This window comes from Leptodactylus fuscus, chromosome 5 (assembly GCF_031893055.1).
Source record: "Leptodactylus fuscus isolate aLepFus1 chromosome 5, aLepFus1.hap2, whole genome shotgun sequence".
Taxonomy (NCBI): domain Eukaryota; kingdom Metazoa; phylum Chordata; class Amphibia; order Anura; family Leptodactylidae; genus Leptodactylus; species Leptodactylus fuscus.
In genome coordinates this window covers 192,996,265-193,012,186 of record NC_134269.1, presented here as the reverse complement: position 1 = coordinate 193,012,186, position 15,922 = coordinate 192,996,265, and the positions used below count along the sequence as shown (strand labels likewise).

The following is a 15,922-nucleotide window of genomic DNA, read 5'->3' as shown; positions in this document are numbered from 1 at the left end:
AATAGCCCATAAAATAGTGAAAAAAAAGCTTTAAAAAAAAAAATAATAAAAATAAATAAAAATTCTAAATCACTCCTTTCCCTAGAATACATATAAAAGTAGAAACACATACACATTAGGTATCCCTGAGTCTGAAAGTGCCCAGTCTACTGAATATAGGGTATCTGCAGTGCTCCTATTCCGTCGGGAAGGTGTTAATAGGAGCACTGCAGATACCCTATATTCAGCCAGGCTGAATTCCAAGTGGGGAAAAAACCCAGTCCTCAAGCTCAGGGAAGGGGAAGACAGACAACCAAAACACCCCCTCCCCTTTCCCAGCACCCAAAAACTCCAACCATTTTAATTAGATGCTGCATTTTCCCCCCTAGGCTTATACTTGAGTCAATAAGTTTTCCCAGTTTTTTGTGGTAAAGTTAGGGGCCTCGGCTTATATTCGGGTCGGCTTATACTCGAGTATGTAGGGGATATATATATATATATATATATATATATATATATATAATCTCATTGTATCATCTGACAAGACGAGGCTGATGCCTTTTTCTGTGTGAAGAGAGATTGATAAAGAGCCTAGACTTCTCGTATCAGCATGAACAGCAAACTAAGGCCCCATGTGCAAGAAAATCTAGTTTGTATATTGACCAGATTTACCAGCACAAACACAGTCAGGAGCCCGGGATTCTTTGAATCATAGTGATCTATGGTATTCGAAGTCTCTGACTCCTTGCAGCTTTTCTGTTCATACTATGCAATGCTGACCGTGAAGCCTCTGGCAGGCAGGAACTCCTAGTATAGATCGATATGATGCAAGGAACCCCGAGTTCCTGACTGGGTTCGCGCTGGAAAATCTTGTCAATGTATCGCCTGGATTTTCCAGCATGGATTCTCCCGTGTTAATTGGGCCTCATGGTACCATGTGGCTTTGGTTTCACCCTACAAGTGTGCATTCCAGCAATGTAGCGTTTCAGCATTTATTCAGTCTGTTAAACAAGCAGAGCAGATTGCCATATAATAAATGATTTGGCATTTTTCGGACGGAAACCCAGCGGTTAACCACAGTGAACCTAGAGTAAGAAGTGTGTCTTTTAGTCCAAATATAAAGGTGGTTAACAAAATACTGCTTAAGGCCCCACGGCACGACCCGCAGCTATAAAGCGCTACAGGAAAACCAGCGGCGGGAACAAGAATCCCATCCACTTTGCATTTATTGTAAAACGCCACGGGCAAATCGCTGGATTTCCAGCCTGTGGTCCCTGGCCTAAATGAGAGTATGCTTCAATGAATAAAATGGCTACTGTTCTTGTTACTTTTCAGTTTTGGTGAGTTTTACCAAAAGTTAATAATAATATTACTACTTTCATACATGAATTATTAACCTGCTGCCTCGAACACTCTCTCAATCTGCAGATTATTAATTTGTCTAACTTTCATTAATTTTTTCTGCAGGGAACGGGATTTTAAAAATCAAATCACAATCTACTTTCATGTTATTATATCTAAGGATTTTGGTCTCAAAGTGAATGAAGATGATAAAAGTGTTAGAGTGATAGTTAGAGCTGGAAATATGAACGGATATACACCTTGGAAAAGTGCCGTTTGTGAAATGTACTGCTTAAAGTAAGTAACATAGTTAAATTTCCAGTTATGATATTGTGGGTCTATACATTTGCCTTTTTGCACTTACGGAAAGCACACATAAGTCACGTTTATGCTGGATCTATAATTCAGATAGCTGTCATCTGATCACTTGACATCTTCAAACGCGCCGAGCGGTGCATGTGTCCAGTCCGGTATGGGAGAGAAGAGAAAGTATTGGGAAGGTGAAATCCATCAAAAGAATTCTGGCAACAAAATTTTTTTGAGCCAGATAGTTTTCAATTTTCAGGTATATATTACAAAACAATCCAAACCAGGACCCCCCTCCCCCACATCCTGTTCCCCAGATGACAAATCTTTAATCATTTGATGATGTATGCCATAGAAATCACACTTCTTTCATTGTTGTAGTGTTAATTTAAGCCCAGTTGCAGACGACTGTGTATTTTGCAGTCCTCCAGCTAGTAATCAGTGTTCCTGTTTTGCAGACGGTGTTATCAGTGTGTCTTCATCATCAGTGCTGATTGTCCGCAAATATACACAGGATGGCACTCTGATGACACACGGAGTACTTTTTTTTTTTTGTTTCTTTAATGTAGATTGTGAGCCCCATATGGGGATCACAATGTACTTTTGTTTTGTTTTTCTCCAGTTTCTGTGCTGAAGAAGCCCCGCCCAACTTATACTCTAGTCAAGCTGCTGTCTATGACCAGCCGCAATAGTAATGTATAGAATATCCCATAAAATAGTGAAAAAAAGAAGCTTTAAAAAAATAAAATAAATAAAAGTTCTAAATCACTTCTTTCCCTAGAATACATATAAAAGTAGAAACACATACACATTAGGTATCCCTGAGTCTGAAAGTTCCCAGTCTACTGAATATAGGGGATCTGCAGTGCTCCTGTTCCGTCGGGAAGGGGTTAATAGGAGCACTGCAGATACTCTATATTCAGCCAGACTGAATTCCAAGTGGGGGAAAAAAACCCAGTCCTCAAGCTCAAGGAAGGGGAGGAAATCCAAGCAAACAGGGAGCAGTGGGGCTACAAATAAAAAATAGCAACTGCCAGAATAAGTGAGAAGCCTGTTAACCCCTTGAAAACCCAGCTTACCCTAGTGACTTTTTAGTGAAATTTACACATTTCAGTTTCTTTCACTAATAGGTTTATTTAAAAGATGATCCAAACTGGAGCTGGCGGAGGTAGTGAATGGTCTTTAAGGCCAGGCTCACACAGTTTTGTGCAGTTTTTCTTTTATTTTAAAATGGCAAAGTAAAACTACACTGTGAATTTTGCCTCATTGGAGTCCTCATGGACTGAATTTTTTGTTTAGGGAATATTATCCTGAAAAAGTATAAAAACGGACTTTCCTAAACAAATGAATCCTTTTTTATTTAATTTTATTTTAGAGAAATCAAGGATTTTGGATTATTGTATGAAGGACATGCTCACGTCTCCAAGGACAATATGGATAAATACATTCCATACAAGTATGTTGTTCTACGTAATGGGCATGAAGAATATGAGTACATTTACACTGAAACAGAAGAAAAATCCCCTATCAATCGTTGTCTTTTTATTATATCACAATGTACCTTTAAAGGAGGTGAGATTATTTTGTTTTCATTATATTTAATTATTACTAAAATTTTATAGGATACGTTCTTATGTTTTGTTATTATGATTAGCCGAGAATGTTTTACTTAAGGAGGGTCCTGTCTCCTTCTTATATTTCTTGATTCTTCCTGTTCAATGTAAATATATGACAGGTAGCTGGGTGGCAGTTTGCAGAGCTGTCATATATTTACTATCAATCTGCTTTTGGGGGTGGGGGCAGTTGGTCACTATGACAAACAGCCTGTAGTACAGCTGCTCTCTTTATAACCTAATTATTTTAGGTGTTGATAAGGGTAACCTGACACAGACTGTAAGGTCGCTTTCACACGACTGGATTTCAGCCATGAAACTTGGTTTGCGTGTTAGGGTAAGTTCACACTGGTTTTTTTTGTACCGGAACCTGAGGCGGAGGCCGCCTCAGGTTCCGGTCCAAAATACGGGTAGCTGCGACTGGAAGCTAGTGCAGTGCACAAGCATCCAGTCGCGCACTCTGCTCCGGATTAGGCCCAAATGAATGGGCCTAATTGGGAGGTATTGTTTTCAGGTGGATGTCGTGAGGCGAATCCGCCTGAAAGAACGAGCATGTCACTTCTTTTTTCCGAGAGCCGACCAAACGGCTCCCAGAAAAAAGAACTGACCAGCTCCCATTTATTTCAATGGGAGCAGTCTTTTTGGTCACAATTTTGAGGCGGATACAGCCTCAAAATACAGAATAAGCGGCGTCTAAAGCAGCTCCATTCATCTCTATGGGAGCCGGCATACGAGCGCTCCCCATAGAAATGAATGGGCTGCTTCTTTCACTCCGTGCAGTCCCATTGAAGTGAATGGGGAGTGCCGGCGTGTACGCTCCGGCATGAGCAGAGCTTGCCGTATACGCCGGCACTCCCCATTCACTTCAATGGGACTGCACGGAGTGAAAGAAGCAGCCCATTCATTTCTATGGGGAGCGCTCGTATCCCCGCTCCCATAGAAATGAATGGAGCTGCTTTAGACGCCGCTTATTCTGAACGTGTTTTACGTTCAGAATAAGCTAGCGTTTACTCAGTGTGAATTCACCCTTAGGCAGATTTACCGGCCGGCACCTTATGCCAGGAGAGAGACTACGGGCATTGTAGTTATGTTGCTAGAAGCTCCTTGGTGCAAGATGGCTGTGAAAAGTGGGTATTTTTCATGGCCATTTGCACCTTGGTTGTTTGAATGTAGCCTTAGTTAATATCAGACCCGCTGGAGTGCTGCAGTCACAGATTTCAGAAGCTTTACTTTAGTGGGATCATTATCATCCATGTACAGAGGTTGAGTCTAACATTGTGACTTTGACCTTCTGTATAGGTGGTGCAGCGTGCATCAGAAGAGCATAGAAGCATATAGCTTCATAATAAGGATAATTTTCAAATGGGGGATTATTTTTGTTTTTAATGGAGTGATTCTGTAATCTCTTTTCTTTTGATACTATTATGACTAATACTGCAATTAGAAGAAACAGTGAACACTATCAGTAAAGCATCTTGAGACTATTCATGTGTAAGGCTTTGTCTAAGAACCTTTCAATGCTTTTTCCAGCAAGATGGAGCACCCTGTCAGAAGGCAGGAGTGATAACTAAGTGGCCTAATAAAAAAAAATAAAAATAAATATTCTGGGTTAACCAGTCTTTTTGTGCACTCTTCTATATGTTGTTGGTATTAATAATTGAGCCACTTAAATTTTTGTTCCTAATGTATTAAATCTTGGAAATGTTTGTTCCTTTGCAGAGTGGCATCAGTATGATGATGTGTGCCTTAAAGAGAATAAGAGTTTTATAGATAAAGTGAAATTCTGGAAAGATAAGTACAAAATCATCTGTAATGACAAGAGGAAGGCGAGTGAAATCATGCTCAGTAACATTTTCAGTATTCTTGAGACCTGCGATGGGATCAATTTGTCCAACTTTTTTCAACAACTTTGGCAATTTCATTACGTGGCAACACAGTGTCTTTTGTTTGCAGATAAACCAATACAATGGTGTGGTCATAAGCACGATGAAGAAAAGGTATTCATATAATTGTCATTAATATTAACAATATGTATTTGGGGGGATTTTACACTGTTTTGTAAATAAAGCTTGCCCATTACAATAATGAAAACAGTGTATTCCTTCTCTTCTGCTGTCAGAGTAGTCAGAATATATAGAACCCTGTCAATAGTCCATCAGGAATATTCCCATTAACCACTATACTGTTCTTTCAAGATGCAGACCTTTATAAGCTACTTTTTACACACCCTTAAGGGGGAGTTCATACAGAGGAAAGTGGAGCGCAATCTGGCACGTACACACGTGCCGGCAGATGACGCACTCAAAATGCTCCCATTCATTTTGGTGGGAGTTAGGAGCGTATACGCCGTGTTATTTTGCGGATGCAAAATAACGGCTGCAAAATAACGCGGCGTATACGCTCCTAACTCCCATTGAAATGAATGGGAGCATTTTGAGCGCGTCATCTGCCGGCACGTGTATACGTGCCAGATTGCGCTCCACTTTCCTCTGTGTGAACTTACCGTAATAGGGTCCATCTGAGGATTTTCCATCAGAAAGGTTGGCTGTATATCTTTAACTGAGTTGTACCCATAGACACCTACCATGTTTCTCCGAAAATAAGAGAGTCTTATATTATTTTTTTTTTTCTCCAAAAGATGGGTCTTATTTTTTTCCTTGAACAACAATCCACTCACCAGACCCATTATACCCAAAACAATTTAGCGTTGGCAAGTGCTAATGGTGGATGGGTTCTCACATACAGATCTGTGTCACTCCTGTCAAAGGCCTGTCACTGTCATGTCCCTTGTCATTGAGTCAGCGTTCCACTGCAGCCAAGTGTAGCAGTCAGCTGCCTCTGGTGAACAGAAGCAGCCACAACAGAGTGATGCCATTAGGTCTACCTAATCTTTGTGAGAGCCCAGCACTAGCAGAAGTCAACCCTTATTGTTGTGGAGAACTCTCTCACTAGTGTCATCTTGTACAGATTGCTCACTTAAAGTCAATGTTCAATTCTTTTGGGGGGTGTCTGCTTTCTTTTGGGGTGTCCGCTTTCCTTGATGAAGGGTCTACTGTATCTGTTCTGCTGTATTCTATTTACTTTTTTACAAGTATAGCTGCCTGGACACTTTTTTTTTTAATGAATTGTAACTTGGGCTTACTTTTAGACTAAGGCTCCACGGGCCAGAAACGCAGCGCTAAAGCGCTGCAGCAACAACCACGGCATGAACGCATTGTGGTTCTTCCCGCAGTGATTTGAACAAAAAGTTCACTGAATTTTTCTTCACAGACTTTCTGTTACAATTATATCTACAGGGAAGCCGCTGGCGTTTCCATAGATATAACTGACATGCTGCGATTTTTTTCCGCAAAGTGTGGATAGGATTCGCATCCACTTTGCAAGTACTGTAAAACACTGCAGTTTTCTCCGCGGGCAAATTGTGGCGTTTCTGGCCATAGAGTTGGGCATATATTTCAAGTATGCTCCAAAAATTCTGAAAACTCATGCTAGAGCTTGTTTTCGGGGTAAGTCTTAATTTCGGAGAAACATGGTATGCTGAAAAACAGAAAGGTATATTTTTAAAATTTTAACTGAGACCACCATATAAAATTATTACAATTACTTGGAGGATAAAAAACAGAACAGTCTAGTGGTTTATACCACTAGGTGAGAGTAAATAGAGTGCTACTTTGGTCTCCATTGGTATTATAGTAGCCTTGAATCTTTTTATTGTACGTGTCAGGAGCTTTCCCAGCTCATATGGTAAATACAGTGTAAATGGACCCCAATTTTTTGAGTCAAGACTAACACAGCTTTTCTGCAATGCGTGGCCTCTCCTTTAGTTTTCTGTAGTTGCCATATAGCTTTCTTTTTATTTTATTTAATTATTAATATTTTTGATAACATGTAGAAGGAGTTAGGATCAGAAAAGCCAATGAGAAGGTGTGCAGTTGTCCAGGAGATGATTGGGTTAAATTAATTGATATTACTATAAAACTATCTTTACTGTACACCGTCGAACATCAACTAAAGGCCACCATAATGTTCATATTTAGCAGAGGAACATGGCTCTGATCCCTTATATTTACTTTGAATTGTTCAGAGAATGTGTAAGGTTTGAAGATATTGACAATGATTTCTGTCACATAGGTGCAAAATCTGATGATGAATTTTCTAAATAAAATTTGTGACCCCTTCATTAATAAGAATAAACAGCAGGAAGCAGAGGTGAAACTGAACAGAATAATAGCAGGAATGATTTGCCTCTCGATTGTTCAGACACTTAACATTCCCGTTGGTAAAGAAAATTTAACAAAAATCTGTTGTGTTCTGTGCTTGGATGAGAAGCCAAGAGAAGAGCTGATTGATGAACTACAGAATGCAAAGACACTATTCTCCAACAATCCAGGGCAAGTTTCCTGCATTTCTTAAACTAGTGTTGTTTCTTTCCTTGTGTATAAGCTGTAACGAATCGCCAGTTACTGCAAAACATAGTCCCACATTTAGATTGGGTTCTCTCGATGGAGAGAAAAGTCCTAGGCCAGAAAACTTTTCTCTCTGCCGCGTTAAGTATGAAAATGGCAGACAGCTGGCTGACCCCATTATAGTCAGATGGGTTTTCTGATGTCCACTGCTTTTAGAGGTCTGGCTGTCCATTGTTGGGGTCCCTGACACTAATGTGAATCTAACGTTACTAATATTGTTTGTTACACTGTGAAACCTTAGACTCTGTAGCCACTTAATGATCATATTCATCAGAGTGACTCATTTAGCGAATGTTGCTGGAATTTAAAGATTTATTAAGGGAGACATTTATAGATAGGTCTTGATATTCCCTGCACCATGGGAGGATGTGCCTAATTTTTGACAAGAGGGAACACCTTATCATAAATGAAGTACCTCCTCCAGTAGTATGTGCAGATAGATATAAACCTACACAAGTGTATAGCTGCGAAGGTTTATCACTTTTTCAGTCCATTATTCTGATAGATTAAAGCAACTCACCACATAGCAGCTGTGTGAACCTAGCCTAGTGTGCATCTTTAGTGATAAGATAATCCCTTAATAGTCCCACCATAGGGAAATTTCAGTGTGTTACAGCAGCATGATAATACAAATACAGGATAATGAGAAGTAATATATTACAGAAGGAGACACACATAGGCTATGGATAGCAGATAGGAGAAAAATACTAGGAATCATAGCTGCTAAAAGAAAAGAAGACTTCAGGATCATTTAGCTTTCTCTTTTAGTGATCTCTTTCGAACTGGCCTACCAGAGCACCAGTAGATCCTTAATTGGGTCCTCGTTCTAACACAATAATGGTCCAACAGATGACACCTTTGAAGGGTACTATGGTATCTTATAGGGGGTGTTTGAAGGTGAGCCCTCAGAATTATTTTATGTGGTGGCCCAAAGACTCTGAGTCAAGCACCATTTGTGATCTCTGCTTGAAATCTTTTGTGCATTGTAAGGGCTCGTTCACACGGCAGAAAAATCTTCCGTTGTCTGATTTTTTAGCATGGCTAGCTGAGACAGGATGTTAATGCAGTGCATCGGCATTCCATCGCAGCATCCTGCTCCTGATTAGGCCCAAATGAAGGGGCCTAAACAGGAGCGTGTCTCGAGCCGCGGACACCACGGCTGACTCAGATGAGGAATCTGCAGCAAAGATATGTCACTCCTTTTTTCCGCTACTAGCTAACGGGAAAAAAAGCGAGCGCATTTTGTGGTGGGTTCCGCGTCAAAATCTGCCTGCAAAAAAACTCTGCCTGAACATACCCTTAAATCACCATCACCTTTTCTAGATGTGAAGACTATTTCAGAAAGCCAATTGTTTTGTATTTAATTACATTAGAGGATTTATCAACCAGTGAGGAAGAAGAGTGATGTAGATGATAAAAGTGATCAATTGGATTCCAGTGAAATGACAAACTACATCAACTTGACATTTTTCAGTTTTTGTTGTAAAAGTAAAAAATTCCCAAGAACCAGAGAGATGAACAACTGCTGGATTTATATTTCAGATAGTTTATTCTTTTTCCAGTGTGCCTACATTATATTCATATTGCTGCACTCTCTTTTACTTTTTGTGTTACAGAATGCATGACTCATTGATGCGGCTTTGCCAGCTTTGTATAGATGACAATGTCGAGCAATGGGTATGGATCCTACCAGTCCTGCATACGTTTTTTCATGGTTCCCACACTGAGACATCAATGCCAAATCAAGAAGATGTCTGGGCAGGTCTTGAAGGCCTAGCTTATTTTAAAAGGTATTTTTGCTAATTTTCAAGTGTATTGAATATGTGATTTACCGTCAGTGGTTGTCTTGTGAATTGAAGCCTTTTAAAGTGTATGTAAACTTTTAAATAAATTTTGATTTTCAGGCAGAGTTTGTTACAATAATAAACATAGTAATATATCAAATTATCAAATTTTTATAACATAGATCAGTGAAAAATTAAATGCTCATCTTTCATATGACACCTAGTTCTATCTGTATTATGTCCGGAGATATTACCAGTTGAAAACACAGTAGGGATTGAGAGTATAAATATGCTAATCGGACTGTGCTTTCAACTGGTGATGTCTAGATATCATACGAAGGTGGAAAATCTCATCTTTCATATGACACCAAATCCCTGTTCCTTTTATAAAGTACCCAAGATATATCTGTTGATAATGACCCTCCCCAGACTCAGCTTTTCTGAACTATACATAAACTATAAACAGGGAAACAAAGTGGATTTCAACACAGGATTTCACAGAAAGGAGCCAAAACTTAATAAAGTATATTGTAATATGTATTAATGTAAAAAATGCTCACAGAAAATCAAAACTTTAGGTATGATTTAAAAGGGTTTTCTCATCTCAGTATTTCAGCTGTTCAGTAAAGCTGCCTGCTTTAGATAGTATAGTTATCTCTGAATTTATGTACCCAGACAACAGCTGCTCAAGAAACTTATTTAGCCCTTACCAGAGTTCAAAACTAAAAGACGTATGCAGAAAAAGGGAGAGAAGAGAGCAGAGAATGAGCCATCATCCCAATCTTTTTAACAGGACTTTAACCTAGGAAACCAGGTGTAAATAGTGAGGTGGAATGGATAAAGCAAAGTAGAACACTTCAGTTAGCTTAAGTTAAAAGTCTGTTTAGGATCCTTGAGATGGGAATATGCCTTTAATGGTTTTGCCAGCACGTAACAACAAAATGACAAAACCATTAATTGGCTTCATAAGAAATTGTTGTCCTTAACCAAATCTGAGTCAAGGTAAAGATGGGCTCATCTGTATGTAATTTGTGACATCTAACAAAGATTACAACTCAAAAATTGTGACTATACAGTGACTCCAAAATTTAGCTGTTAGGAACCTAGTGCAATAATAATCGACAGTTAGCTCCGGTTAACCAGAAGCCCCCACACATCGAGGCAAAACAACACAGTGTCCAACGCTCTCCAAACCGGAGTGGAACAAGGCCCCAGTGGTCTTTGCCAGAGCTCCTGGTGGAGTTGGACTTGGTAAATTCTGGGACCCAGAACTGCAGTTGCCCAAAGAGCGTCACACACACAGTGCACCCCAAGTTGCAGTGGAACAAGAAAACCCAAAAATCACTTAAGTGGGTGAAGAAACAGGAGAAGCTGGGCAGCATGGTGGAGTGTAGTACGGATGATCGCCAGGGGATGGCGGAAGCACCACAGGAAAGTCGTACAGGCCGAGTCGGTACACAGGAGATCACACAGAATGCAGGGGTAGTAAGAACATAGTCAAACAACCCGGGTTGGTACACAGAAGGTCACGAAGGCAACAGAGGGTGAAGCAGAACAGTAGTCAGAAGAGCCGGGTCATCCACTGGAGGTCATGAGGTATCCGAATCAAAGGTCAAGGAGAGGTGGTCTAGGAGGCAAGCAGGGTCATACACAGAGGCCAAAACACAGAAACACAGTAGGAGGCAGGAGATGCAGGACAGGTATGGACAAAGGCGCAAGGGTGAGCTGATCTCAGTGGAACTGAATAACCAGCAGTAGGCCGGGGCCAGAATGAGGCCCAAATAGCCTGATGCCCGTGACTGACCCCCCGACCCTGGAAGTATCATTCCGGTCCCAGCAGGAGACCGGATTCCCCCACAGACTATAGCCGAGATTCCGGCCCTCTCCCCTCCAGGGACCAGAAACGCCAGACCCGGCGTAGAAGACAGAGCAGGCTGGCAGCTTCTGTGAAGCGCAGCAGAGGCTCCGGCCCAGAGTCTAACATTAGCTTATGCAGTCATTTTCAACACATAGCACACATTTGAGGTAGAAAGCTGCAGGAAATCAAAGTTGCTCATTTCTGTGCAGGGATGCTGCATGTAAGAAGAGTACAGAAGCAGGATCATAGTCTCTGATAGTGATGCTGCTCCTTTACACATATCTAAAGACGCCAGCAGTGTTATATGTGAACTTTCATTCCCAAAAGACTCATTAGTGGTCATACGGTAGATTAGGTTTAAGGACTGACAATATTACATTTTGGTTACAGTTGTATGGGGAAGGGAGGTTAAGGTACATTTTATTATAATGTTATCCAGGATTATTATGCTGACGATATACGGACATGCAAATTCAGATGAATGGGGTTGAGCAGTAGCATGGCCATATGACTGACTGATATCAGGTCACTTCCTGACAATAGGAAGCACAGTTCAGCATCATTTTGCTGGATAACCCCTTGTTCTTGAATATACAGTATGTGTGGTATTTTTGTTAGGATATCTTTATATATATTTTTGTGCAATTTCTGAATTACATTTTGTTGCATTAAGATGGTCAAAAGTATAAACTATGGTACATTTTTACAAAGTTCATAGATCTGTATTCTAAACTTATGTTGGTTTTGGTTGAACAATATGTAACTCTGAGCTGTATATTTTACACGTTCACCACATTTGCAAAGAAAAAAAATGTCTGCATTCCTACATTTCTGACATATTTGCACAGACATAGACGTGCAAAGAATGTATGAATTTCATACACCCTATGACTATTTAAGTAAGAATTCTCTGGACTTTGCAGACACCAGATATATATATATATATATATATATATATATATATATATATATATATATATATATATATGAATCAAGTGCCTAAAATATACATTTTTTTACTGTATTCAAAATAAGTAAAAATTCTGTGGTGCTAAAAGAACACTATTAACAGCGATTGATGCTGAGGTTAAGATAAGAGATAAGATATTCCTTTAATAGTCCCACAATGGGGAAATTTCAGTGATACAGTTTCATAGATGGTACAGTAGTATATAACAAGAGAGAAACACATAGTAGCACATGGCAGATAGAGAAATCCTAGGAATCATAGCAACTAAAAAAGAAAGAAACACAGACATACTGCAGGATCATTTAGTTCTCTGTGCAGATTGATGTTAATAATAATAATTATTATAATAATAATAATAATAATAATACAGCCGACTTGGTTGTAGGACACGAGGAGGGGGGTCACAGCATGTGGATATAACAAGCAGAAATTTTTTGCAGAGGTGGGGGACATAAGCAGCTATCATGATAACATGTGGCAGTTCCTTTGGTAGGTGGTGAGATCTCCTGCTCACAGCTGATAGTTCGGTATCTTGCATCAGCACTATTGTCCTTTTAACCACAAAAAATGCCCCAAATGTCCTTCATCACAAGCCCTCCTCCTCCTCCTTACCACAGTGTTCTACTGCCCCTAGGAAGTCAGAGACCATTCAGGTATACATGGTGCTGCTCTCTTGCCAAGCTTCCATAACTCCTGGGGTAGGTGGGTGATGGTAGGTTCCCAGTTTGTAACAGTGTCCCACGTGTCCACAGTAATAGAAAGAAATACCAGTCAGCTGTAGCATCTTCACACGTCAGCAATTGACGCCAGAAATCATCTCCTTGAACGAAGAAGTCCGCATTTCCATGTAGGTTTCTCTTCCATGCCGCATGTTGAGCCATGCTGTCCTAGCTGGGGGGATGGTAACAGGCACATGTGGAAACCAGCTGAACCAGGTCTTGAGTCCATGCTTTACAATGGAAACAAAAGGAACAAAAAACTCCACAGGGTCTTCCATTCGATTTATAGTTGCTAAATTCATAGTGCTAGATTGCTTGGTTACCGGATTCTTGAAGATATAGAGAAAAAGAGTGAAAAAGGAAAGAAAAAGTTTGCTCCCAGCTTGGAGCACTGCATCAAAGGCAGCCAGCCTCTCAGGGGGCGGCGCCAAAAAAAAAACAAAAAAAACAAACTAGGGATTACACTAGGGATATGTGTTTTTAAGGATAACACTACACGTTCATATTGATCTTCTAAGTCTAAATGATGCTGACCCTTAATGGAAATAAAATCTAGGTACCACGGATTCGGTAGCAATGACAGTTTTGGGAACAATTAGTTTACAATGACTGAAGATGCTTAGTCACAGATAGTCAGATAGTGTCACATATGGATGATCCTAGAGTGTGACATGGGTGCATCTGTCAGCGCTCACTTCCCTCCAGTCACTCAATCTTGCACTCACCCTTCAATCAGGCTGCTAAACTGAGCATAAATTACACCACAACACAGTCCACAGACCCCAAATACACACTGCCACCACCACTAAATGTGGCCCAGGAGAAACCACACCCACATATGCAAACGTCTCTCCAAAAGTCAGAAACAAAAAAGGTGGGGCCACACTGTGGCTCAGTGGTTAGCACGGCAGCCTTGCAGCGCTGGGTCCTGTTGTTCAAATACTGCCAAGAGCAAAAAATCATCTGCATGGAGTTTGTATGTTCTCCCCGTGTTTGCATGGATTTCCATCCCATATTCCAAAAAGACATACTGATAGGGGAAAAAAATGTACATTGTGAGCTCTATGTGGGGCTCACAATCTACATAAAAAAAAAAAAAAAAAAAAAAAAAAAAAAGGGTAATGGGTTCATAGTGCAAACACAAAGTACATTTACATTTAACAGTTTAATACCCAAAAGATGACAAACAAGCAAAACAGTTGTTAAAAAAACAAAAAGAGAAGATCAGAGAAGGGGTGTAATTCTCAGCTCTGACACTGGCAGCTCTGTGTCACACCCCTGCCCAGCACCACACCTCCCTTGAAGCGACTTGAAGCGACCGCTTCAGGCGGCGCTATGCCGGGGCCCCGGGGGAGGGCGGCATTTTTGCTGACAAGCTGTCCTGGACTGGCTTAGCGTCCCCGTCACCGAGCGGTGGATTGGGGCGGCCCTGTGGACGCAGCACTGCTCCAGCGGCTGCCCCTCACGCTCAGGCAGAGAGCAGGTCCTCTACCTGCCTGCTAACGACGCTCGCTCTTCTCGGCCCCGCCCCGCCTCATTGATTTCAATGGGAGCCGGGATCTTATACGCGGCGCTATTTTGCGGCCGTGATTTTGCGGCACGTTACTCCTTGTGAACTCTCCCTTGCTCTGCTTGTTGCTCAGGAATGGTGGGGGCTAGAATTTCAACTGTGCCAGAATTAGTGGAGCAGTAACATTTTATAACACCTGTAAATTGAATGGAATTATGGCTAATTCTGTTCACACATTGCAGGAAAATATCTGCAGCTGACATGCCGCAATTTAAATAAAACATAGTCATTTTGTAAATCATGTCAATTACACCTACAAGAACGCTGCCGTTTCCCTTTAGGAATAACTGAAGTAGAAGCAACAGTGTTGTGCACTAGTGACTTTTAAGACTGTGAATTTTTGTGTAACTGTAATGTTAGTAAAGCACCAGTTTGGAGCTACTTTGATTAATATAAACTTTTTTTCTTTTTTAAGTTCCCGTTATGTTCTTGAAAAAATGATTAAAAAGAAATATTTGCTTCAGTCACACCCAATGGTTATCCAGTCATGGCTATGTTTGGTACCACTTGAAGAGATGGTGAAATTTTTAGATGAATTTCCAGTACCAATCGTGGGTGTTCTCAAAGCTTGTTACTACAAAATTCTTGGTGTTAACTATTACCAAAAAGAGGTTAGTAGATATTACACCATTATGTAAATTAGCAGTCATTATTAACTGAATTTCACAGCATTACTGTCTAATTAAAAAGAACCCGTCAGGTTGATTTGGGACACTGAACCATTAACAGGTCCTTAGAATCCTGGGGTTTGGACTCCCAAATCGCCCTGTTTTCAAGCCATTAGTGTCTGCAATTTAAAAAAAAAAAAAAAAAAAAAAACCTTTAACCTTTTCTCTGGTGCTCCCCGTGCCTGTTCAGCTCTATAGTTGAGCCGAGGATGTACACCCTGGCTTCACTGCACAAGTGCCGTAGGTACGGGCGGTAGGGGGGGTTACATGCGCACTGAAGTCGAGGTGTACTCCTGTGTGCCAGTGTGAGGAGTATAGCAGCAGGGGAGTATAAAGCTTTTTTTATTTCTATTGCGGACGCTGATGGCTTTATTACAGGGTTTACTAATCTGGTTTAGTGTCCTAAATCGTCAGGTTCCTTTTAAAAATTAAAAAAAATCATGTTTTGCATTTCGTCAAAAGTGTGTTCCAAAAGCTTAAAATAAATTTTGCATACTCTGAATACCTTTTGGTCTGCTTGTGACTGTTGCAGCAAATCAATGGTTGAGTAGTGATGTTCTGTTCAAAGCATTACCACCTTGCTGTCATTATACTCCATGTAAGTGATTCAGAAAATAACTAGGTAAGGCTGCATTCACACGGAGTAAA

At 40.5% G+C, this 15,922-nt stretch overlaps 1 protein-coding gene across 1 annotated transcript in view; it reads left to right on the top strand.

Annotated features, from left to right (window-relative positions):
- The window catches only part of LOC142203891 (E3 ubiquitin-protein ligase RNF213-like), a 335,709-nt gene that overhangs the window by 185,872 nt on the left and 133,915 nt on the right, over positions 1–15,922 (top strand). Inside the window, exons 3-8 of the mRNA XM_075274990.1 lie at positions 1,447–1,617; positions 3,002–3,198; positions 4,959–5,236; positions 7,371–7,630; positions 9,322–9,495; positions 15,022–15,217. Coding sequence (XP_075131091.1) covers positions 1,447–1,617; positions 3,002–3,198; positions 4,959–5,236; positions 7,371–7,630; positions 9,322–9,495; positions 15,022–15,217 — 1,276 coding nt within the window. The remainder of the gene's footprint in view (positions 1–1,446; positions 1,618–3,001; positions 3,199–4,958; positions 5,237–7,370; positions 7,631–9,321; positions 9,496–15,021; positions 15,218–15,922) is intronic.